The sequence below is a fragment of the Triplophysa dalaica genome, chromosome 7 (genome assembly GCF_015846415.1).
Source record: "Triplophysa dalaica isolate WHDGS20190420 chromosome 7, ASM1584641v1, whole genome shotgun sequence".
NCBI lineage: Eukaryota > Metazoa > Chordata > Actinopteri > Cypriniformes > Nemacheilidae > Triplophysa > Triplophysa dalaica.
Window position 1 is genome coordinate 1,318,067 of NC_079548.1, and position 26,476 is coordinate 1,344,542.

The 26,476-nt window shown below is 36.7% G+C and overlaps 1 protein-coding gene across 1 annotated transcript; it reads right to left on the reverse strand.

Moving 5' to 3' along the window:
* Positions 1-1,470: 1,470 nt before the first annotated feature.
* On the reverse strand, positions 1,471-26,476 carry LOC130425719 (zinc finger protein 208-like). The gene is made up of 5 exons (XM_056752089.1): positions 26,404-26,476; positions 15,028-16,839; positions 12,824-12,851; positions 3,680-3,822; positions 1,471-3,365 (listed from the first exon to the last, which is right to left on the reverse strand). The coding sequence occupies exons 2-5, from the start codon at positions 16,832-16,834 to the stop codon at positions 2,005-2,007; spliced, it is 3,339 nt and encodes a 1,112-aa protein (XP_056608067.1). The 5' UTR covers positions 16,835-16,839; positions 26,404-26,476; the 3' UTR covers positions 1,471-2,004.

A 26,476-nucleotide genomic window follows, 5' to 3' on the forward strand; every position in this document is an offset into this window, starting at 1 on the left:
ACTCCATATTACTGACATAACTTATAGAAATCACCTCAAACTGATGCATTTCTGTCACCTGAGTTTAATGCTAATCATTATATACTGTGAGAATACACATAAATAAAAGTTGTATCCTAGTTTAATATATTACACATTGTTACATATCAACCGACTTCTTATACTTAAGAATCACTGTGTGTGCATCAATTTATTACTTTAAGAGTATTTATCATCGTTCCGTTAGCTAAAGATGCTACAGCTAACAATAGAGCAAACACGACTGAAAATATCAACACATTACCTCTGAAAACACTGATCTTAAAGTGAATTATTAAACTATGATCACTCACTTTTATATAAACGTCCACGTGCACACATAAGAGCGTCCTCACGAGACCGAAGCGTAAAGAGTGTGACGTCATGTTTGTTAAAGAGACAGGTGACGCATTGTGATGATCAGAAAGCTTTTTTTAACATTTTGAGGCTTAACTAACTTGTAGCTGAAATCTTTTTTTTTATTTTTGATTATATCGCATCCTGCATTTTGCCACAGGCTATTTAAACACAAACATTTATTCTTTGTATCGATGTTCACGATATCTTAACATATTACCATACCGAACGAGGTGAAAACAGAGCTGTCAGTCTGGATTAATGAGGTTTTTAAACGCTGATGTGTTAATGATGAAGATCATCATCATCAGAAGGCAGAAAGCTCGATGAAGACCTCTATTAATGCATGTGTTTTAACGGCTCACTAATGCAACAAACGTGTCAATATAAACACTTATATTAACATTTATTCATGTAGCAAGAGAAACAAACTCTGAATACAAATTCGAAATATTTGTTCGGTTGCTTAGCAACGTTTCTGAGTATAACACTGTCCTGGAAATCGAAGTGATGCTTGTGTCGATCAATCCACTGAAACTATGTATTAAATCTCAATAATGAACAGTGTTGGGCAAGTTACTCTAAAAAGTAAATAATCACTAGTTACCTATTCAATAGTGTAATTAGATAATGTACAAATTAATCTCCAAAAAGTATTTAATTACTTATAGATAATTACTTTCTATATCCTATATATGAATATCCTAGACATGAAACGACTCTTTCAATTCATTCAAATAAGTAATAATAAGTAGTATTATAGTATAAAAATTGTGAGCATTATACATTAAAGCACAGATTTTAAAGTTATACTCTGAATATTGATGTCAATTTCATTATTGCACACACACATATTACACAAAGTATTTAGTTGAATTACATCAGAAGTAACTGTAATTAACTTACAGAAAAATGGAGTAATCCCTTACTTTAGTGTTTCAACCGAAAAGTAATTAAAATACAGTAACTAATTACTAAGTAACTACTTACACCCAATACTGTAAATTAATACAAAAAAATAAATATACCACTATATAAAAAACTGCTGAGAGAAATCCAGAGAATTTGACTCATAAGCTCATAAAGTGCCAACAATAATTCTTATAAAACGATTTATTTTAAAACGTTTTGTTTCATGATTTTAATGGTATCTAGCCTGATTTTAATAACTTGAACACATAACATCTTAACACCTACTACAAATATGCACAAATTTCATGATTTCTATACTGTACATCGCCTAAACCAAAACGTCACACAATGTTTTTTATGTTAAAAAAAGTAAAATTCATGCTTAAATGTTCCCACTAGGGGTCTAGTGTTTCCTGTACACAGTGAGCTACTGGAGACCCTGAACATTGACTGACTCAGAGAGGTCAGCACAGCTTGATCAGTTTTTATTAGCTTGTTGTCAGACTTTATTTCAATGATGAGAGTCACATTCTCTAGATTGATATCATACTGAGCATTCTGAATCTAGATTCCCATTTACAAGTCTTTCCACACTGATGGCTTGTGAAGGGTTTCTCTCTCCAGTGTGAAGTTTCATTTCTGAATCTCTGTCCACACATGGAAGGGTTTTCTCCCGTGTGTATTATCAAATGTTTCGTAAAATATATCCCTTCTACACTAAGGGCATGCAAGATTTTCGATGCCAGAGTGAGTCCAAACATGTTTTATAAGTGAACTTTCACATCTAAATGTCTTCTGACACCAATAACATGAGAATGTTGTTTCTTCAGCGTGGAGTCTCATGTGGTTCTTCAGAATGTTTTTACTGGTAAAACTCTTTTCACACTGATCACATGTGAACGGTTTCTCTCCAGTGTGAGTTCTCAAATGTTTCCTAAGGTTCCCTGTATGTGAAAAACTCTTCTCACAGTGATGACACATGAAGGGTTTCTCTCCAGTGTGAACTCTCACATGGATCTTAAGTTGACTTGAACATTTAAAACTCTTTTCACACTGCCGGCATGCAAATGGTTTCTCTCCAGTGTGAATTCTGGTGTGTACCTTGAGTTGACCTGAACATCTAAAACTCTTCTCACAGTGTTGGCACGTGTAGGGTTTCTCTCCGGTGTGAGTTCTCATGTGGCTCATAAGGCTTCCATTACTTGTTAAACTCTTTCCACACTGTTGACATGTGAATGGTCTCTCTCCAGTGTGAATCCTCAAATGACCCTGAAAGCTTCCCATGAATGTAAAACTCTTTCCACACTGCTCACATGTGTATCGCTTCTCTCCAGTGTGAATTCTCATGTGTATATTAAGTGCACTCACACATCTAAAACTCTTTTCGCACTGATGACACATGAAGGGTTTCTCTCCAGTGTGAATTCTCACGTGTCTCTTCAGATGAGCAGACGTTGTAAAGTTCTTTCCACACAGACGGCATGTGTGAGGTTTCTCTCCAGTGTGAAATCTCACGTGTACCTTAAGGTTACTTCCACTTCTGAAACTCCTTCCACAATGATCACATGCGAATGGTTTCTCTCCGGTGTGAATTCTCATGTGTATATTAAGTGCACTTTCACATTTAAAACTCTTTCCACACTGATCACATGCGTGATGTTTCTCTCCAGTGTGAATTTTCAAGTGACTCTTAAATTGACTTTCACACGATAAGATCTTCTCACAGTGTTGACACGTGAATGGTTTCTCTCCGGTGTGAATTCTCAAATGATTCTTAAGAGCACCCATGTATGAAAAACTCTTTCCACAGTGACAACATGTGAATGGTTTGACCCTATTGTGAGTTTTCATGTGCTGTACGAGCTGTTTTTGAATTCTGTAAGTTTTCTCACACTGATCACATGCAAATGGATTCTCTCCACTGTGAGTTCTCATTTGTTCGTCTTTTGGGAAACTCCTTCCAAGCGTTTTGTCTCCTGTTCCTTTCAGTGAAACATTCTGTATTGTTTTCACATCCTGATGTTTCCCATCAGCATCATTCACTTCAGCTTGACTGGCCTCATTCACTTCCATCATATCTGAAATAAACACAATTTGTTATCAAAACTATAACTGTACAAAATATACCAATTACGTGGCAAAAATTGTGAAGCTTAATTCTCAAGGAACATGAGAATTTTTTGCCAAATGTTTAAAAATATTTATATTAAATTTATTTCAGATTTTGTATAAAGAAAGTTATTACCACATTATATATTTTAGTGCACTCATCACTGTGTTTCCTCAATGCTCATTTTCTGTTTATATGACTGAACTACAGCCACTAATTCATTAAATGAAAGCTGTATTATTCCTCAAGTGTCAATAATAAAGATTAAAAACAGACACCAACCTCTTTGTTCCTCAGTATCTTCATCTTTCATTCTGTATAGTTCTGGATCTCTCATGTTCTCAAGCTTCTTCTCCTCCAGCAACAGTATGAAGAACTCCTGAAGTGATTTATTCACATTTATTGGTGAATTGCTGTAGGAGGAGCTTCACTGAACGTGTCAATCACTGTCGGGTGTGAACAGGAGATGTTTGACACATATTGTCATTAAAAGCTTCTTACTGGACTCTTGTGTTTCAGGATTTTATTGTTCCAGATAAATATTCATCTGTTTATTTCTTTAGTGTAAACTAGACTATGAAGCTCTGGTGGATAGTGAGCGCTCACAAAGCCTCCGTTCACAACTGAAGGAATCTTTAATTCACCAGATCTTGATGACACACAAGTCGATGTGATTCTAAACAAAAACACAATATTTACAATTAATAAAGACACAAATAACACAGTTCATTTATAAAAGCATTGACTGATATAAACATGACAGTTATTTTAGTCACGTCATCTTACTTTACACTATTTATGAGTTCTTACTATGACTGATGTTATTTACTACTTAGAAATATTCATGAGAAGAGAAGACATGAAATAACTTTATTACTGATATAATCATAGAAATAACTTTATATTACTGATATAATCATAGAAATGACTTTATATTACTGACATGATCATAGAAATAACTTTATATTACTGACATGATCATAGAAATAACATTATATTACTGACATGATCATAGAAATAACATTATATTACTGACATGATCATAGAAATAACATTATATTACTGACACGATCATAGAAATAACTTTATATTACTGACATGATCATAGAAATAACTTTATATTACTGACACGATCATAGAAATAACTTTTTATTACTGACACGATCATAGAAATAACTTTATATTACTGACATGATCATAGAAATAACTTTATATTACTGACATGATCATAGAAATAACTTTATATTACTGACATGATCATAGAAATAACTTTATATTACTGACATGATCATAGAAATAACTTTATATTACTGACATGATCATAGAAATAACTTTATATTACTGACATGATCATAGAAATAACTTTATATTACTGACATGATCATAGAAATAACTTTATATTACTGACATGATCATAGAAATAACTTTATATTACTGACATGATCATAGAAATAACTTTATATTACTGACATGATCATAGAAATAACTTTATATTACTGACATGATCATAGAAATAACTTTATATTACTGACATGATCATAGAAATAACTTCATATTACTGATATGATCATAGAAATAACTTTATATTACTGATATAATCATAGAAATAACTTCATATTACTGACATGATCATAGAAATAACTTTATATTACTGACATGATCATAGAAATAACTTTATATTACTGAGATGATCATAGAAATAACTTTATATTACTGAGATGATCATAGAAATAACTTTATATTACTGACACGATCATAGAAATAACTTTATATTACTGAGATGATCATAGAAATAACTTTATATTACTGACACGATCATAGAAATAACTTTATATTACTGAGATGATCATAGAAATAACTTTATATTACTGAGATGATCATAGAAATAACTTTATATTACTGACACGATCATAGAAATAACTTTATATTACCGACATGATCATAGAAATAACTTTATATTACCGACATGATCATAGAAATAACTTTATATTACCGACACGATCATAGAAATAACTTTATATTACCGACACGATCATAGAAATAACTTTATATTACCGACACGATCATAGAAATAACTTTATATTACCGACACGATCATAGAAATAACTTTATATTACCGACACGATCATAGAAATAACTTTATATTACTGACACGATCATAGAAATAACTTTATATTACTGACACGATCATAGAAATAACTTTATATTACTGACACGATCATAGAAATAACTTTATATTACTGACACGATCATAGAAATAACTTTATATTACTGACAAGATCATAGAAATAACTTTATATTACTGACACGATCATAGAAATAACTTTATATTACTGACACGATCATAGAAATAACTTTATATTACTGACACGATCATAGAAATAACTTTATATTACTGACACGATCATAGAAATAACTTTATATTACTGACACGATCATAGAAATAACTTCATATTACTGACATGATCATAGAAATAACTTTATATTACTGACATGATAATAGAAATAACTTTATATTACTGACACGATCATAGAAATAACTTTATATTACTGACACGATCATAGAAATAACTTTATATTACTGACACGATCATAGAAATAACTTTATATTACTGACATAATCATAGAAATAACTTTATACTACTGACACGATCATAGAAATAACTTTATATTACTGACTTGATCATAGAAATAACTTTATATTACTGACATAATCATAGAAATAACTTTATATTACTGATATAATCATAGAAATAACCTCAGCTGATGGATTTCTGTCACATGAGTTTAATTTTAATCATTACTCTGTCTTGTTAGTAAACATTGTGACGCGCTTTTGAAGGCGGGGCTTAGGTGTAGTCAGAAAGTTCCCCCTCACAGGATTGCTAACGCTAGCTAGAACGTTTGTTAGCTCGTTTATAGACAATGACTGGGAACAAATCTGATTTAATTTCAATATGTACGATCACTCACTGTCTGGGAGCGCGATTTTATGTTTTTAAGTTCACTTTAACGGAAGGAACGAGACGGTGGACTTAATCGTACACGCTTACTCAATGCATGACCAAACTGACAGAATTACCTCAAGTGTCCTGATATCTACACCTATCAGAGGAACCAAACGTCTAAGTTATAGTTAAAAGAAACTTCGAGCTAATAAATCTTTAAAGTTAAGCAGATGTGTAATGTGTTCTAACAGTGGCGAAGTTACCAAATGTAGATATTAGAACACACATCTGACAATATTACACTATTACAAGAATCACTGTGTGTGCGTCATTTTATTACTTTAAGAGTATTTATCATCGTTCCGTTAGCTAAAGATGCTACAGCTAACAATAGAGCAAACACGACTGACAATATTAAACGACACATTTAAACATCATCATATAAAGACTTAAACACTGATCTTAAAGTGAATTATTAAACTAACATCACTCACTTGTGTATGAAACTCTGACGAACATTCTGCACGCGCACACAGAAGCGCGTCCACGAGACTGAAGCATGAAGAGTGTGACGTCATGTTTGTTAAAGTGACAGTAGACGCTTTACTTCATTCATGACTACAGTCCAAATCAAAAACCTTTTTAACATCGGGAGGGTTCACTAACTTGTAGGAGGAAATACATTTTTAAGATTTTAAAATATATAAAATCCTGCATTTTGCCACAGTCTGTTCAAACACAAACATTTATCTGTGTGTCACATAAGAGTTTAAGATATTATCATAATGAATGAGGAGAAAAGAGAGCTGTCAGTCAGTCTGGAATAATGAGGTTTTTAAACAGCTCTATTAACACTGATGTGCAAAAACAAATCAAGATCATCAGAAGAAGCTATAAATAAAAGAAATAAAGACCATAAGAGACTATCATGAAACAAGTCTCTATGACCCGTGCCATAATTTAGAAAATCACTTGGTACTTCATTAGACATTCTTCTCTGAAATGGCGCTCATATATTTTACATTGACATTTATTTATTCGTCAGATGATTTATCCAAAGTGACTCACAAGTAGGAGAGCATATCAACATTTTGTCAACATGCTAAACAGCGCTGTTAGTTTTCAAGTCCACGCTACTAGAGGATTAAAGCTGGAGTAAGTAAAGGAGAGAATGAACAACTATGTTTTTATTTTTTAGAAACAAGACAAAGAGAGTTATTGGTTAGTCAAATATATGCGGAACAGGTTTGTTTTGAGCTGTTTTTTCAAAGTTATGAAGCATGCTGAAGTTCGAGTGGAGACCATGAGTAATGGTTTTTGCAAGCCATTTGCATTTCGTCATTTAGCAGATGCTTTATCCAAAGCTACTTACAAAGTAGGGGAAACCAAAAGAAGCAAATTGTGCAACAAAATAACAAGCAAAGGTGTGGTACACTGGTCTCAGTTGGGCTACAGTATACAAAGCTCAGATACTTATTTGGTGCCTCGCTCTGATGCAACAACCAGGCGTCGCTCTTTTCAGACAGAAGATGACGGGGGGGGATGAAGACCTGGAGCAGTAAGTTAAGGTAGAGGGGGAATTGTGATCGTTCTGAAGGCCGGTGTCAGAGATTTAAACTTGATGTGTTCGACAACTGGCAGGAAGTGAAGTGAAATCAGGAGGAGTGTTAAATGGGTTCTTATAGACCGATTTAAAACTAGACGTGCAGGTGCATTCTGGGTCATTTGCCAGGACTTGACAGCATTGTTAGGAATGCCGCCCGGTAGAGAATTGCAGTAGTCCAGATATGACCAGATCTTTGACAAGCAGCCGAGAGGCATGTTCTGACAGCAACGGCCTGATCTTCCAGATGTTGTAGAGCAGGGCTAGTCAACTAGAGGCCCGCGGGCCAAATGCGGCCCGTCAATCATCTATACCTGGCACGCCTTAACATTTGAAAATGATGAACATCGGTTTTTCGTAAATATAGCCTTCATACATAATGAATTCATCAAGAAAAACAACATAGTTTTCCTCTTAACTGAGACAAGCGTTCACCTGATGTCCCCTTCCTCCAGTTAGCCTGCTTTCAATGACACAAAACCTGTTTTAGAACGTGACGTATTGCCTGAGCAAACAGATTGCCTGTGACTGCACAATGCATTGATGATTATTACGTTGTAAATAACATTGAGTTTCCTGGACTGGCCGATCAAATCGCTTTATAAGACGTTAATCATTATGATGCGTGGGAATTACTTTTGTATTGAATGTAGACGTCTTTTGGATTTTTAAAGATGTGGCGTCTCAGGAGGACGTGCATTTAAAGCACAGCGTTCTTAAAGTCTCTACACTTACTCATAAACTTGCACTATACAAAGGATCTGCCCTATAAGTGCGTGGGGCACATGAATAGGATTGGAATTCACACAAAGAATGAATGTATTTGTGTTTTTTCCTTTTATTGATTAAACTTTAATTAATTCAACCAAATATCGTCATAAACATCTTCTTGAAAAATCAATGCCACCCACATCTTGGGTGAGGTGGATGACTGTTAATGGTAAATTAGTGGACATTTTTGGGTAAAGTAATGCATTGGGGAATATAAAATACAATTTAAAAGACAATTTCCTTTTAATTTAAAGGAATTTACTGGATGCAATATTTGTGTTCATGTTTTAATATATGACCAATAAGTAACAGCAACAAAAACAGTATAAAAGGAACAAAACAGAAATGCAAAATATCAAAAGAAATGAGGATAAGGTAAAACACTGGCTCACATCCTATTTATACTTTTGGAATCTGGCCCTTAAAGAAAAGAAGTTGAAGACCCTGATGTAGATCACATACCTGCAAGCTGGAGAGGTTGCTGCGATGTGAATTTCAGCTGGTCGTCAAACATCACCCCCAGGTTCCTCGTCGACTTGGTGTGTGTTATAGATGATTGTCCGAGCTGAATTGTAAAGTGATGTTCTATTGATGAGTTTTTAAATGTTCTGGTCCGTCAAACAAAGAAATAGACCTCGAGCAGACCTGCTGAATAAAGTGACCGTCATGCGTTTGCTCGACTGTGTCGTCGTGTCTTCTGTTGTTGTTTTATGAGGGTCAGTAATTATATAACTGGTCAGACTGGTTTATAATAAACCAGTTTGAGGTGCATTACCAACACCCAAACTGTGGACTGGGGTTAAGATGAGCGTCACATGCACCTGCAGATCTCCAGCTCCTATATAATGTTCATAGAGCTGATGGAGACTAATAAGGTGGAGATGGTGGTCTAGTGGGTTAAACCACTGAACTGGTAAATCAAAGGTTGCTGGTTCTATCCCAGCAGCCACCACCAGTGTATCCTTGAGCAAGACACTTTACTCCATGTTGCTCCAGGGGGATTGTCCCTGTAATAAGTGCACTGTAAGTCGCTTTGAATAAAAGCGTCTGCCAAATGACTAAATGTAAATGTAAATGTCTAATAAAACATATCCTGGGTGTGATCTCTAGATCGTGGGTGTTGTTTTATTGAAGAGAATGTGGGTATTTAAAATGAGGTCATTTCTTCATGAGATGGACATTAGGATTACTAATTTGTTTGATCGCACAATTTTATTAAAAAGCTAATAAAGAGGGGTAATTACTAAACCTGTGAGTATAAACATGCGGTTTGTGTGCTCGAAGATGTTTATAAAAAATGTAATGCATAGGAGAATGGAATTACACACAAATTTAGAAGAAAACAAAGATTTCTGAAGGACTGAACCTTTAAATTTCAAAGTGAGATATACAGAAATAATAAAGTGTCAGGCACGTTGAAATTTTACACAATTAAACATCAACATATTAACAGGAAAACACTGCTCTTAAAGTGAATTATTAAACTAAGATCACTCACTTGAATATAGTCGTGCACAACTTTGGAAGCGCGTCCACGACACTGAAGCATGAAGAGTTTGACGTCATGTTTGTTAAAGTGACAGTAGACGCTTTACTTCATTCGGGCAATTCCATGAAAATGTCAACCTTCCCATGAAAAAAAATAGTTTTTACCAACTGTTTTTATTTTGGTAAAGCGCAGATTTTAACATTTGGTGATTCACATAAGCTTTCTATGAAGCGTTTGTTTTATTTTTAGTTCATGATTTTTCATAGTCAGGTAAGATCCATTTTCGGGATTGTCACATCCATAACGCTACATATTCCTCATAAATGGACACATGAAAATGAATATAAAGTAACTATTTGATTTTCTATAAAAAGGCATAATTTCTCCATTCATTGGGTATTCTTGCGTCAGGATTGTGCATTTTATTTTACAGAAATCCTACAAGGTTTGTAGTCTCCTAAAAAACGCGTCATTTTTTTCTGTCACATCCATAACGCATGTTTATTTTATTTTTTTAAATAGAAAATTTGTTCATAAACTGACATTTTATGTTTAGACTCTATCAACAAGGGTTTAGTCAAATATAAACAGGTTCAATATATACGGAACAAATTCATTCTCTGAGCATTTTTATGTCTCGTCCATAACGCTGGAATTTCCCTTTCATGACTACGGTCCACATTGAAAGCCTTTATAACATTTTGGGTCTATTTCCCATACAAGGCTTTATTATAATAAATATTAGAGCTGTCTTAACTGAAAACATAATGCATTTTACATTTTAAAGTCAATGTCAAATCCTGGATTTTGTCACAGCCTATTCAAACATTGATTCTGTTTCAATTTACATGAGATCTTAAGATATTATCATGATGAATGAGGTGAAAAAGAGAACTACGTCTGGAATAATGAGGTTGTGATAACATTTGAAAAACACATCATGATTTGTTTTTCACTAACAGCTGTATTGTGGCCTAAGGGGCAGTCGTGGCCTAATGGTTAGAGGGTTGGACTCGTGACCAGAAGGTTGTTGGTTCGATCCTCAGGTCAGGCGGGTAACGATTGATGTGTCCTTGAGCAAGGCACCTAACCCCTACTTGCTCCCCGGGCGCTGCAGCTGCCCACTGCTCTGGGTGTATGTGTGTTCACCACTTGCTGTGCGTGTGTTCACTACTCTCTGGATGGGTTAAAAGTAGAGGTATATCTCGGATATGGGTCACCATAACTGACAAATTGGTCACTTTCACTTTTCACTTCACGTATTGACGCAAAAATGTAAGAATTTTTTTTTTCTTGTCCCATATGCTCCTTAAATTATTCCCAATGAGCTGCAGGAGACAAGAAATGCAAAATTAACTGTTGAATGAAATTAAATTATTCTTAAAAGTTGTTTATATATTGTTAGCATCTAAACCTGGGTTTGGTTCAACCCATCAAAAATGATATATAAACACACTGCCCAAATTAACCAAAAATATATAATAACACCAGGATTTAACTAAGCAAATAGCCTCCCATTGGATTGGAGGTTTAGCAATGTTACGTGCCCAAAGAATGAGATCAGCTGCCTTAATATACTAAATGATCAGGTTATTCCATTAGTTTTTTCTTCCCTGATGGCACGACGTATTCCAAGATGACAATTCAGGATTCAAAGAGCTCAAACTGAAGAAGAGACGTTCAGGGAGTGTGACATCATTATCACACATGGATTGGCCATCACAGAGTCCAGACGTTAACCATATTGAGAATCTTTGGGATGTGCTGGCGCAGCGTTCTGACTCTCCCATCAACAATATAAGATCTTGATGAAAAATGAATGCAACTATGGACAGGAAAAATTAGACATTGTGGACATTTCCGAAGCTTATTGAGACGATGCCATGGCCAATGAGTGCCGTAATCAAAGCTAAAGGCGGTCCGATGAAATATTAGAGTGTGTGACTTTTTTTGGACAGGCAGAGAATATACAGTCGATTTATTATATTGAAATAGAAAAACACAAACTAAACTACATGACATGATGTCTTATTTACACAAGAACATTGATTATAGATGTTTAATTTGAAAAAATGAGAATTGGGACATTGCTCTAATAACTTACTGCAAGTAAATAACTGTCAAATTTTATAAAAAATTCAATTCAATTTATTTATATAGCGTTTTTGACAATGTGCATTGTTCCGAAGAAGCTTTACAGGATAAAAAAGTAAAACAGAGAAACACAGAATGGTGAAATAAAGCACAGTGAATGGTGTTTATAGACCAAGCAAGATCATTCTAGTAAATAATATGTAATATCTCCAGGTGAGCAACCAACACGACCCGGGTCTGGCTAGGAACCCAAACTCCAACAACAAATAAATGGACATTTTATTCAAAATTGTTCTCTCCATTTGACTCTTGTTCAATAACTGAAAGAAATATTTCAGAATATATAATCCAATATCTCATAATTCAAAAGAAATTATAGAAAAAGTTTATTTTTATCAATCACTTGGGTTAAACATACTCAAAATCTCTGGCGTGAATTATCTCATCAATTTTCTGCAGTTTCAGTGAAGTGAGAACGTTTGTCTTTGACTTTCACAGTGGTCCATTTGTTTACATCAAACCATATAACACTCTTCATCTGCACTCCACCTGCAATAGAGAAAATGAATGAAACACGTCTTCATGAATCTCACATATAAGCAGATAAACAGATGTAATCTAACACAGTAGATGAATAATAAAACTGTCTCAGGATGTAAAGCGTCTCTCCTCTCATGAGTTCAGAGAGAAGAGTTTGTTTAAAGCCTGCAGTAATGTAGCACAAGTCCTACGCCCAACACTGTAAAACACACAACGCCGGGTTCTAGCTGTGTGCACACTTCATCCATCCCATAATGATGACGTTCTCATCCTCTCTCTATAATAATCAACTGTATGTGTATAGACATCAATTCGTGAGTTTCCCACGGGATTGCACATACCTATGCATAAATGTATAGGACATTGCACTGTAAGTCGCTTTGGATAAAAGCGTCTTCCAAATGCATAAATGTAAATGTTGAAATGTATTTCCCTTTCTCCTTTCCTATTTTATTTCAAATTGGGATAAAGTTAAGTTGATTATATGTGACCCTGTCTGTAAAACCTCAGCTGAAGTCATTGTTGGAATCGAAAGTTTTGATATCGAATTAAAGACATGATGATCCTAATCAAATCGTGATGATTCACAGTTACAAACAATGAAGTTACACCAATTTATAAAACGGTTAGTTCTGGTCCTTGATTCTGATTGGCCGAGCGGAGTTCTAAGCAGTTATAAAATACCCCGATATATAACGGTTGACCGCACCACATAGACTAAATATCTTTTTTTTTACTTTATTTAATAAAACCTTGCTAAGCATATGGAGTAACTGTTTTATAAAAGCAATAAGCCCCGCGAAGCCGTGGGTTACAGTGCATTTTATAACAGCTAAGGGGGTTTAGGCACTCCGCTTCGCGTCGTTACACAACGCCCTTAGGTGTTATAAAATGCACTGTAACCCATGGCTTCTTGGGGCTTATTGCTTTATTCACTCCTAATCACTATCCGGTGTACTAGTAGCGTTCATCATGTAACACATTATTAGCGGTCTTGGGACAGACTTGAGCTCTAAGTTCCTGTTGCTCTCAAGTGTCCATGTCTTACAAATGGCAGAGTGCAGTGCCCTTAAGCCACAGTGAACACACACTATGTTGAATATACTATGGTTGGCTAACGTGTGTTTTTCTTTGGAGCAGCTGCTTTGAGGCAATACAAATAAAGAGGGCGAGTTTAGTGGATAAAACATTTCCGCAAAGGAAACGCATGTGTATCCTCGCTCATGACGCCTCAGAAAGCCTCCTCCCTCCTTGTGTAAATCGCAGTTCTCTTGGACTGCTTATTTGGAATTTCTGCGCCAGAGCGCCCTCTGGCTGTCAGATGTGGCAGCATTTAACCGTAACTCATTTAGAAACTGAGCATAAAAAATAGCACGATTTATCGTGACAGCCCTGCAAATAAAGTGCTCTAAAAATAAATCTGACTTGACTCGACTCTAATATATATAAAGATATTACATATAGTTTTTTAGTAAAATGTAGAGTGTTGCACATTATTTTGGTGTAAACTCCAGAGATAGGTTATTTATTTTGTAAAACTGCTTTTATCACATAATTAGAAACACCACATGAATCACATGTTTGCACTTGCTAAAGTTGTAGCATCAGGACTGCGTTCAGGCCCGACAAAATGTTGCAGAACATTTTCAGATCAGTAGTGCGTTGAACACCTTGTTCTGATGACGCAAGAGTTGCAACTATGTTAGCTGAGAAGTTGTCAAGTAGTCAAGTGCACAGACCGTAAGTGTGGGAATCTGGACCAAGCCAATAAATGTGCAAACAAGTGCGCCGCTTCAGCCGCTTTCCTAGTGAAGGGGGCGGGACTCTGGGGATTGTTAAGGGCATTTGATTGGACAAGAACTTTGACAGGATTTTGAAGTGTCGTTTTTTCGTGCGCATGTGACTGTCAGTTTTGAACGTTACATCTTGTAATTTTTAGTGCTTTGGAGCGTTACAAATTGATCCTGTCCTCAAGGCTAGCATATTTTTGATAAAAATAAAAAACTTTTTCATTTATTATATCTATTATTATGTTGTAGTCGGAATGGACCAAATGACAATTGAGCTGAAAGGTAGAGAAAAAAAATTATGTTTTCATTATGTTATTACTTTCAGTGGTGTCCCCCACAATTGTATTACCTTTGTGACCGCATTTGGTTTGTTGGGTGGTGGTCACTCTACGGACCACACGTGACAGGTTTCTCTCCAGTGTGACTTTTCTTGTGTGTCCTTAAGTAACTTGAGAATGTAAAACTCTTTCCACACTGATCACATGAGTAGGGTTTCTCTCCAGTATGAGTTCTCTTGTGTTCCTGAACGTAACTTTTTTCTGCAAAACTCTTTCCACACTGATCACATGAGTAGGGTTTTTCTCCTGTGTGAGTTCTCATGTGTATCTGAAGGCTTCCTTTAACTGTAAAACTCTTTCCACACTGATCACATGCATAAGGTTTCTCTCCAGTGTGAGTTCTCAAATGCTTCTGAAGACCATCGCTACTTAAGAAACTCTTTTCACACTGATCACATGGGTAGGGTTTTTCTCCAGTGTGACTGCTCTTGTGTACCTCAAGGTAACATTTATCTCTGAAACTCTTCCCACACTGATCACATGAGTGTGGTTTTTCTCCAGTGTGACTCATCATGTGTCTATTAAGGTTACTGGTAGTTGGGAAACACTTCTCACACTGATGACACATGAAGGGTTTCTCTCCAGTGTGAACTCTCATGTGCTTCTTAAGGGTACCGGTACTTGAAAAACACTTTTCACACTGCTGACACGGAATCGGTTTCTCTCCAGTGTGAACTCTCACGTGTTCTTTAAGTTGACTGCCAGTTCTAAAGCTCTTTTCACAATGATGACATGCAAACGGTTTCACTTCACTGTGAGTTCTCAAGTGATTCTTAAGGCTGCCAATACTTGAAAATCTCTTTTCACACTGATGACACATGAAGGGTTTCTCTCCAGTGTGAACTCTCACATGGATCTTGAGTTGTGATGCAACAGTGAAACTCTTTCCACACTGATCACATGTGAAGGGTTTCTCTCCAGTGTGAATCCTCATGTGTAACTTGAGTGTACTTTCATATCCAAACTTCTTCTCACACTGATGACATGAAAATGTTTTTTCTCCAGAGTGGGTTCTCATGTGGTTCCTTAGGTTATTTCTACTTGTAAAACTCTTTCCACACTGTTGGCATGAGTAAGGTTTCTCTCCGGTGTGAATTCTCATGTGTGTCTTAAATTGACTTGAGCATCTGTAACTGTTTCCACACAGAAGGCATGTGAAGGGTTTCTCTCCAGTGTGGGATCTCATGTGTCTCTTCAGGTTACCCATGAATGAAAAACTCTGTCCACACTGAAGACAAGCAAATGGTTTCTCTCCAGTGTGAGATCTCATGTGTACCTTAAGGTTCTCCAGATTTGCAAAACTCTTTCCACACTGATCACACGTGTGGGGTTTCTCTCCAGTGTGAATCATCATGTGTCTCTTAAGGTGACCGCGAGATCTAAAACTCTTCTTGCACTGATGACATGTAAATGGTTTCTCTCCGGTGTGAACTCTCATGTGTAGCTTGAGGTCACCTGTGCCTGAAAAACTCTTTCCACACTGTTGGCATGTGAATGGTTTCTCTCCCGTATGAATTCTTAAGTGTATCTTGAGGGCACTCATAACTGTAAAACTCTTTCCACACAGTTGACATGTGAATGGTTTTTCTCCAGTGTGAGTTCTCACGTGTATCTGAAGGACACTTTTACTTGTGAAACCCCTTCCACACTGTTGACATGTGAAGGGTTTCTCTGCAGTGTGATATTTGATGTGTCTCTTAAGTTGTGCTTCACCTGAAAAACTCTTTTGACACTGATGACACGCAACGTCTGAGGATCTCTTTCCACGCTTTTCATCTCCTGTGCTCAGAGTTACTTTTCTCAAAACATTCAGACTTGTTTTTTTCATATTCTGATGTTTCACATCTGCATCATTCACTTCCATTGTTTCTGAAATAAACAAAATGAATAATTAAAACGGAGAGTTTCACTTTCGTGCAAAACATACAAATGAAAGGTTTAATTGTTCCGGTTATACTGTACTTATTCAAACATACACACAACGGGTGCTACTCATTTACTTGCATCTGTTTGGAGTCCCTACAGTTGAAATGAATACCACCCTTTTTTCAGTTACCAACATAAAATAATCTTCTTTTGTGATCTGTAGAGGGGAATAAATCTTACAGGTTTGAAATAACAAGAGGCTGATGAAATGATGGGAGAATTTTGAATGAGCTGTCACTTTAATTTAGTGATTTCTTATATTTCTGGTTTTATAAGAAGAGCTAGGTACGATGTGCTGCCCTCACCAACAAATCCCTGCCACCTAGGAGCAGTTCTAGCAAACCTCAAACATAATCTTGTAGGTTGTAAGAAGAGCTTGACACAGGGGAGTTACACATGGCGCCACAATAAAGTACTGAAGTGCTTGGCTGCAGCACTAAAGACCAAGAGATTGGCAGCAAATATCATCTGCCAAAACACCAAGACTAACTCGCTAAAAAGGCAACCCTTTATTTCGGAGGGGCAGAAACTGTGGGCCAACATGCGGCCGGACATAATTCTGTGGTCCAGCTCCAGTAGGACAGCTCTCATAGTTGAGTTGACTGTATCTTGGGAAGAGGCCATTAACGAAGCATTTGAAATAAAGAATCTCAGGTGAGCCAACTTGGCAGCGAATGCTGAAGATAGGGGATGGATAGCGAAAGTGCTCCCGATGGACGTGGGCTGCAGGGGCTTTGTTTCCAATTCCACTACAAGGCTGCTTAAGAAAGTGGGTATCAGAGGACAGGCCCAATGGACGTTAGTCAAAGAATTTGCCATTGAAAAAGTAGCCAATGGCTGTGGTTGAAAGGGAAGGAGGCAACATGGGCTGCCAAGTGACAATGTAAAAAAATGGTGTTGTAAGGTGTATTATTATGCCATACGGAACGGGTGCACTAAGCTTACATTAACAGAGCCAGTTGGGCTATAACAGCCTTCGCCAACGGGTTGGCACATATGGTTGCGTTGACTTGGGTAGTCGCAGCCAAATGGTTAGAGAGTAGGACTCCTGACCAGAAGGCTGCCGGTTCGATTATCAGGGCTGGGACGTAACGACTGTTGTGCCTTTGAGCTATTGTGATAGCTCCCCACTGCTTCTGCCAGATGATCTTGTAACAGTGCCTCACACACCCAGGTCTGATCAACCTGTGGTGGGCCTACCTTGGCTGAGGGTGTCTTGTGATAAAGGGCTGAAACCACCAATGAGGTTAAGGGTGCACAACTGACAATCTTTCGCATTGAGGGGAACCATACAAAGGTAATTACCAGCAGCACCTAACCAAAAGGCATCTTTCACTCCGGATAATGTAATGAAATTGTGACTTACAACTCATGAGATGCCTCTCTGATAATGGCAAGGAAAGTTAAGTATGTTTTGTAATTCTATAATCAATTATTCCCAAACACAGAGGGTCCTTACCCGATGAACCAGTGAAACCTCAGACCTCCTTTCCTCAATTCCTATTCTTGACTGCTTCCCTCTGCATAAGGCGTTGGAAATGTCCTTTTGGGCAATTCAACTGTGTTGAACTATGGGGATTATAACAACTAGTCTTATTAAGCCAAAGAAAAAGAAATTCGGGGGCTGTGGCATTTCTGCGTCTGTCGGAGATGTTAGCGTAGGTCTGGGCGATATACACTCCCCTAAAGGATTATTAGGAACACCATACTAATACTGTGTTTGACCCCCTTTCGCCTCGAGAACTGCCTTAATTCTACGTGGCATTGATTAAACAAGGTGCTGAAATATTGATAGGATAGCATCATGCAGTTGATGGAGATTTGTGGGATGCACAAAGCTACCATTCCACCACATATCAAAGATGCTCTATGCTCTACAGATCTGTTGACTGTGGGGGGCATTTTAGTACAGTGAACTCATTGTTATGTTCAAGAAACCAATTTGAAATGATTGGAGCTTTGTGACATGGTGCATTATCCTGCTGGAAGTAGCCATCAGAGGATGAGTACATGGTGGTCATAAAGGGATGGACATGGTCACAAACAATGCTCAGGTAGGCCGTTGCATTTAAACGATGCCCAATTGGCACTAAGGGGCCTAAAGTGTGCCAAGAAAACATCCCCCACACCATTGCACCACCAGCATAATTGCATTAATGAGAAATTGAACAAGTGTTCCTAATAATCCTTTAGGTGAGTGTATAATAGCGATTCAAGCTAATTACACGTTTCTAAATCGATTCTGTAATGGATTTGATATTTTCTGCATGGCTCATCAGTGAACTATGGCTGTTTGATCAGTAGGAAATACTGCTCCATCTAAAATCACTACAAGATTGAGTCGTTTACAACATGTTTTTGAAAAAGCAACACTCGTCAAAGACAATAACTATAAATACAGTTGAAAGAAAAAGTATGTGAACCCTTTGGGTTTACTTGGATTTCTTCATAAATTGGTCATAAAATGTGTTCTGATCTTCATCTAAGTCACAACAATAGAGAAACACAGTCTGCCTAAACGAATACCGCACAAACATTATACGTTTTCATGTTTTTATTGAACACAACATGTAAACATTCATAGTGCAGGGTGGAAAAAGTATGTGAAACTCTAGGCCAATGACTTCTCCAAGAGCTAATTGGAGCCAGGAGTCAGCCAACCTGGGATCCAATCAATGTGATTAGATTGGATGTGTTGATTAAAGCTGGCCTGTCCAAGAAAAAACACACACCAGTTTTTCAGTTTGCTGTTCTGAAGAAGCGTTGTCTGATGTGAACCATGCCTCGCACAAAAGAGCTCTCAGAAGACCTACGATCAAGAATTGTTGACTTACATAAAGCTGGAAAGGGCTACAAAAGTATATCTAAAAGCCTTGATGTCCATGTGTCCACAGTAAGACAGATTGTCTACAAATGGAGAAAGTTCAGCACTGTTGCTACACTCCCTAGGCGTGGTCGTCCTGTAAAGATGACTGCAAGAGCACAGCGCAGAATGCTCAATGAGGTGAAGAAGAATCCTAGAGTGTCAGCTAAACACTTACAGAGATCTCTGGCACATGCTAACATTTTTGTTGACAAATCTACAATAAGGAAAACATTAAACAAGAATGGACTTCATGGGAGGACACCACGGAGGAAGCCACTGCTGTCCAAAAAAAACATTGCAGCACGTTTGAAGTTTGCAAAAGAGCACCTGGATGTTCCACAGCACTACTGGCAAAACATTCTGTGGACAGATGAAACCAAAATTGAATTGTTTGGAAAGAACACACAACGCTATGTGTGGAGAACAAAAGGCACAGCACACCAACATCAAAACCTCATCCCAACTGTGAAATATGGTGGAGGGGGCATCATGGTTTGGGGCTGCTTTGCTGCCTCAGGCCCTGGACGGATTACTGTCATCGATGGAAAAATGAATTCCAAAGTTTATCAAGACATTTTGCAGGAAAACTTAAGACCATCTGTCCGCCAACTGAAGCTTAACAGAGGATGGACGATGCAACAGGACAACGACCCAAAGCATAGAAGTAAATCAACAACAGAATGGCTTCAACAGAAGAAAATACGCCTTCTGGAGTGGCCCAGTCAGAGTCCTGACCTCAACCCGATTGAGATGCTATGGCATGACCTCAAGAGAGCGATTCACACCAGACATCCCAAGAATATTGCTGAACTGAAACACTTTTGTAAAGAGGAATGGTCCAAAATTTCTCCTGACCGTTGTGCAGGTCTGATCTGCAACTATAGGAAACGTTTGGTTGAGGTTATTGCTGCCAAAGCAGGGTCAACCAGTTATTAAACCCAAAGGTTCACATACTTTTTCTTTCAACTGTATACTTTATTCTCATGCTTCTCCTGTTTCGGAGCGAGAGTGCTCTGTTGCTTTCAGTTATGCCAGGATTTAACCCTAAGTCATTGAGAAACTGAGAGCATAATAATATCACGATATATCGCCCAGCCCTATGTCAGCATGACTAAGATCGGTCACAAACACGATCCCTGCCAGATCTAATATGTTGCATCTTATTTAAGGTGCACTGTGTAAAATTAAGGAGGATCGATTGACAGAAATGCAATATAAAATACATTATTATCAGACCTTTAGAGGTGTACAAACATGACACCGCCACACATTAAAATGAGTCACTGTATGTTTCTACATTAGCCCCAAGCAGACAAACATGCTCTACAGAGACTGTTTCCTTAATATGTTGCCTCCTTTGGCAAAGAAGCGAAAAAGTGATGACATTTTTGTTCTTGTGTCAGCCACCTTAATACTTCTATAGCTGCGATGGACTGAGCCATCTGTTGCTATTTGCAACCTCACCGTTAGATGCCGTTTAAATCTACTGTAGTGCACTTGTAAAGTAAAAAACGTGAGTGTACATGTCGCGTTAACTGAATATTCTCTGTCATTGAGGCACATTACAGTGAATGCAAGTTGTAAATCCCTGTTTCCTTTCATTAGAGCGTGATATGCTGGCGAAGCGACCTGCGTGTTTTCACCTGTCATTGTTACTGACTAGACAAATGTGATGAGATCTGGGAAAACCCGTCGGATGTAGTGCTGGGAAGGGGGAAAGAGTGTCATTAGATGAGATCGCGAATGGACTGAACGTGATTGTAAGCGGAAGTTAGTAGGGTATAGAGAAGGGACGTGTGTTTCATTTTCATTAGTTGAAGCTCAAGTGCCTTCTCAGTTTTGCTTAACGCGCATGTGGTCAACAGAGTCTCGAGGTGTATTTTTTTTTTTTTTTTGTCAGACGCTTTTATCCAAAACTTATTACAGGGACAATCCCCCTGGAGCAACATGGAGTAAAGTGTCTTGCTCAAGGACACACTGGTGGTGGATGCTGGGATCGAACCAGCAACCTTTGATTTACCAGTTCAGTGGTTTAACCCACTAGACCACCATCTCACTGGTGTATATGCATCAATATGTTATAGCGTATAAAATAGCGTCTTTTTGTAAAAAATAATAGCTTTCAGTAAGTGGAGAAATGTGTCTTACTGCGTTTTCTCTGTTCAGTGAGCGGCAGAAGCAGCACATATTTGACCAAACCACAGCTTTCTTGTGAGTACAAATCACCTTTTACAGGCACCTGTCATTGTTATTGATTGGACATATGAACATAAACATTTGCTTGTAATTAGATTATTATTCTATTGCCGACAACAGAAACATTGAATAATAAATGAAAAGTCTAGCACAACCTCTCCTCAGCTGTCAGTAACAGAAACATTTTTATAAGCATCAACCCTACTGCAAGGACAGTAAGAAGCATAAAGAAATACTAGATTATCAGATTAAATAATGTAATAAATTTGCTTTGATCACGGCCACTTTATATTGTGGAAGACAAATGGTTTCTGAGACTCATGTCACATGCTGCTATGTTTTATGAAAATATAAAATACTTTCCTTGAAGCATGTATGTTTAATGTATTAAAGAAGTAGTTTTAAAGCATTGTAATGCACATTTTAATGCATTGTAATGTCTTATAGATAATTGTTATTACAGTTAATACATTATAACACTTAGCAATTCATTGTTACACACATTTTAAATTGGTAATAATTCTTTACAACTACATATAATGCTTTACAACACACATTATGAAGAATTATAATGCATTTTACCTTTTAATAACAACTCTATAATGCATTATACATACATGCTTCAAGGAAAGTGTTACCAAATATGTTACTTACTAATATTCATTTGTTAATTCATGAGACCTTCTCTTCTAGTACTGAGAAAGCTTCAAATAGCTCCTTTAATCGGTGATCGATATCGGTATCGGCCAATACAGCTTCAGTGATCGAGCATCTGTGATCGGCTCAAAAAATCCTGATCGGAGCACCTCTAGAACGATTGATAACTTTTTTGTGCATAATGTTAAGTTAAGACCTGATCCGTCTGAAAATCATAAGCAATGGTCTGAAACAGAGCCAACCATCTCCCAGTTTATGTCAAGCTCTGGTCCACTTATCTTGAGATCTTAATAGTTTAAATTTCAGTTCAGTGAAGCATTTTAAGCATCAATACCTTTTCAGTAAGTTACCTTTCTTGTAGATTTGTGCTTCAAATAAAGAACTTTATGTTGACTAAATTTTAAGTTAATCATTTACAAGTCAATTTTGCCTATACTGACATTTAAAAAAGTGAACTGGTAAAACCAGTTAAATGAGTTTAAATGCGATGCGGTGGAAAAATTGTGTGCACCTAACTTTTGCACTAGTGCACCTAAGAAAAAAAGTTGGGCACACCAGTGCAACCAGTGCAAAAGGTTAGTCTAGAGCCCTGAACGTTACTGAACATTTGGAAGTACACTGAAAAATCCTCATTGTTAATAAATTGGAGTCTGTTTATATATCACTGGAGATCAAGTTTTCCCCCCCTACAGCACACAGAATAAAACTAATTCAGACATTTACAGGGGACCATGAACACAACTTTATTCTATTTACTTTACTTGAACATATCACTTTCATTTAACACAATTGTATAGGTTTCTAGCTCAAACTTGCATACAAAAATAAGCTCTTTGGTTTAACATGATTCAATCATGGACAGGGGTCCCTGCTTTCTCAACATGAAATTAAAATGTATGGAGAACATGAATGAATCAAGTAAACTTAAAATGTAATTAACATGTAGCAAGAACATGAGCGAAACATGTAAACGCAACATGATATAAACATGTTAGATGAACATGACTGAATCAAGTAAACCCAACAAGATACTCGTCTGCACAGCTCCTAAAACAAACCCTCAAAACTCTTTAAAACGCCAACACAACAGAGTATTAAACTGTAATACCTTGATAGCAAGGAATAGGAACCATTAAATCAATGTTAAAAGTTTAAAAATGAAGAAACTGCTTCACATTTAAAAATTGATGATTGATAGATTGAGTGATGTGTTGTAGTCACAAATGCAACATTTCTGAGGCAAAATCCGACACGTTTAAACATCAACAATCATCACAGTCATGAATGAGTTTTATACTATGATGTTATCCAGCATGCATTGAAGTATGAAGAGTTCTTTTGTTGAATGTCATTATTGTTGAGTTTTATACACCGATTCATCAATGTAATATTCCTCAATACCATCACATAATGTTAACCATAACACAAATATCTCATGAACAACATAACAAATATATAATACAAATATTTCAATAGGCAAAGAAAATCTAACAATAAAGGACTAACCAAGAAACATATAGACTAGGATGCGGTTGCAGCAGATTTCGGATCACAGTTACGGCCGCTGTTCCACTTAAGTTGGTAGCCTGTAAACATAGCATTTTCAACTGGTGAAAGCACCAAATGCAACTAGTTCCCTGATTCGTTTTCCTAGAGCTTCTAGAGTCACATCATGCAATTTCAACGTTGTTACTTTGATTAATTGCGCTTATTTGGTGTTCATGTTATTTAACAATGTGTTAATAAACAGAGGCTTTATGTCATTATTCAAGAGCAATTCAGAATATTCGGTCCACGCGGTCTTGAAACAGAACTCCCATTCTTTCACTTCAATACCAGCGATGACACAAATAATACGGTAAAAAATAACAGCAACAGAAGCTTTGAAAAGTTTCGGTTCTAGTTACCAATTTATTTTATATAACTTTCATGTTTAATCGACCAACTGTTTCAACTATAGTGCATGTATCGTATTTCGGGGTGATTTATTAAATTCACCGTCTTTTTCCCGATCACAATGTATCAACGGACAGTAATAGTGATATCAATTATATGTTTCCCAATTTAAAACAACCTTCGAATAATAAAATATTTTTTTCAAAATAAACATCTGAACAGATTTTTCTGAGCAACAAAGCATATATCAGTACTGTACATCAAATTCACTCGTACTTAATCATTGTTTAACCAATTACTGTTGCCAGCCGCACTTTCACAACAATGAGACTTAAATCCCACTAACAATGAGTTGAAAAACCCCTATTTTGTCTCTACGAAATAGTAATCACACACAAGAATCCTACAGGATAAGCGTTATATTTCTTCAAGTCAGAAAAATAAATATTATTAACACTTTCCCCTGTTAATGTAGGTCTGTGACCGATCGTCGGTGCGCCTGCCTCAGCTATGCTTTGGTCTCTTGGTTCAAAGAGGTCTCCCCCCTTTCACAGACGAGCCCCCAACTATAAGATTATTACTTTGTTGCCTTGGTAATAGGTTGAAGAGTGTCTAGTCGATGGAACACAAAAAGTTTCAGGATCCCGGAGACCAAGAATGACAAAGAAACAGAAGTGGAGTTCATTCAGAGTCCAATAATTATATGCGTTAAAGAGGAAGTAAGATGTGATGGAAAAATACCAGACCTCTTTAAATATCATTCTCAGAAGTCACCACGATATTAGTTCCTTGTTCTTAGAATATTGGAACATTCTGTTATCTTGGTCTGTACTTACAATCGATGAAATACATTTCACATAATATGTGGGACACAGATAAAACCCAAATGCCTACACCAACTCAAGCAAACACTGATCACAATAATGATGATTTGTTCTTGCTACACGTTCATTTCATGTTAAGAAAACATGACTCAAACATGTGGAACCACTGTCCATGATGTAATCATGTTAAACCAAGAGCCAATTTGACTAGCATGAATGCTAATTTTCAATCTTAATTGAATAAGGAATATTCTGATAAATCAGGCCAAATTAAATATAAATTTGGCTTGGACGTCAATTCATCTCATATCTTCATTGATTAGAAGTATGACACAGAAGCCCTAGTTTAGGCACGTTTCACATTTATTTACATCCGGTCTTCTAAATGTGGTCTTTTTGCCTCCACTAACTAACTCCTTCAACTGGTAAACACACACCAGCTGCTCCCTGAAAGCTCAGAGCTTATCAGCCACAGTTCCAAAACAAAGTGATGAAATGAAGATTCTCACAGTCTGGAGACAAAGAGTCAATGTCTACATTGAGAACTTAAACAATAGACAAATGCACAGTTTCCTCAGATCACAATAATTATTGATTGGATCTTCATAATATTTCAGTACAATTATTGGTCGATAATTGCTGATTAATAATGAATGAGTAATACATAAGAATCACATGACCAAAGATATGACTGAAGCAAGGTAGAGCTAAAGAACTATTTCTAAGTTCTATGATGTCATTTATAACATATTGATACTCATGAAAACAGAAGACATTAAATAACTTTATATTATATACTTTGAGAATAAGCATAAATAACTAACTTCTAATTAAACAATTGTATTAAAGTTTAATATAACACATGAACTGAATTATTTTACTCAAGAATCACTGTGTGTGCGTCATTTTATTACTTTAAGAGTATTTATCGTCGTTCCGTTAGCTAAAGATGCTACAGCTAACAATAGAGCAAACACGACTGAACATATTAAACGACACATTTAAACATGATCATATAAAGACTTAAACACTGATCTTAAAATGAATTATTAAACTAACATCACTCACTTGTGTATGAAAATCACAACTCTGACGAACTTTCTGCACGTGCACACAGAAGCGCGTCCTCACGAGACTGAAG

Excerpts from the sequence above, each read along its gene's own strand:
- LOC130425719 (XM_056752089.1), bottom strand. The coding sequence starts at position 16,834 with ATGGAAGTGAATGATGCAGATGTGAAACATCAGAATATGAAAAAAACA. Across the intron at positions 12,852-15,027 it reads AGAGAAACCTGTCACGTGTG|GTGGAGTGCAGATGAAGAGT; the intron begins GTCCGTAGAGTG and ends TCTCTATTGCAG. Across the intron at positions 3,823-12,823 it reads CAGATGAAGAGTGTTATATG|CTCCTCCTACAGCAATTCAC; the intron begins GTTTGATGTAAA and ends CGTTCAGTGAAG.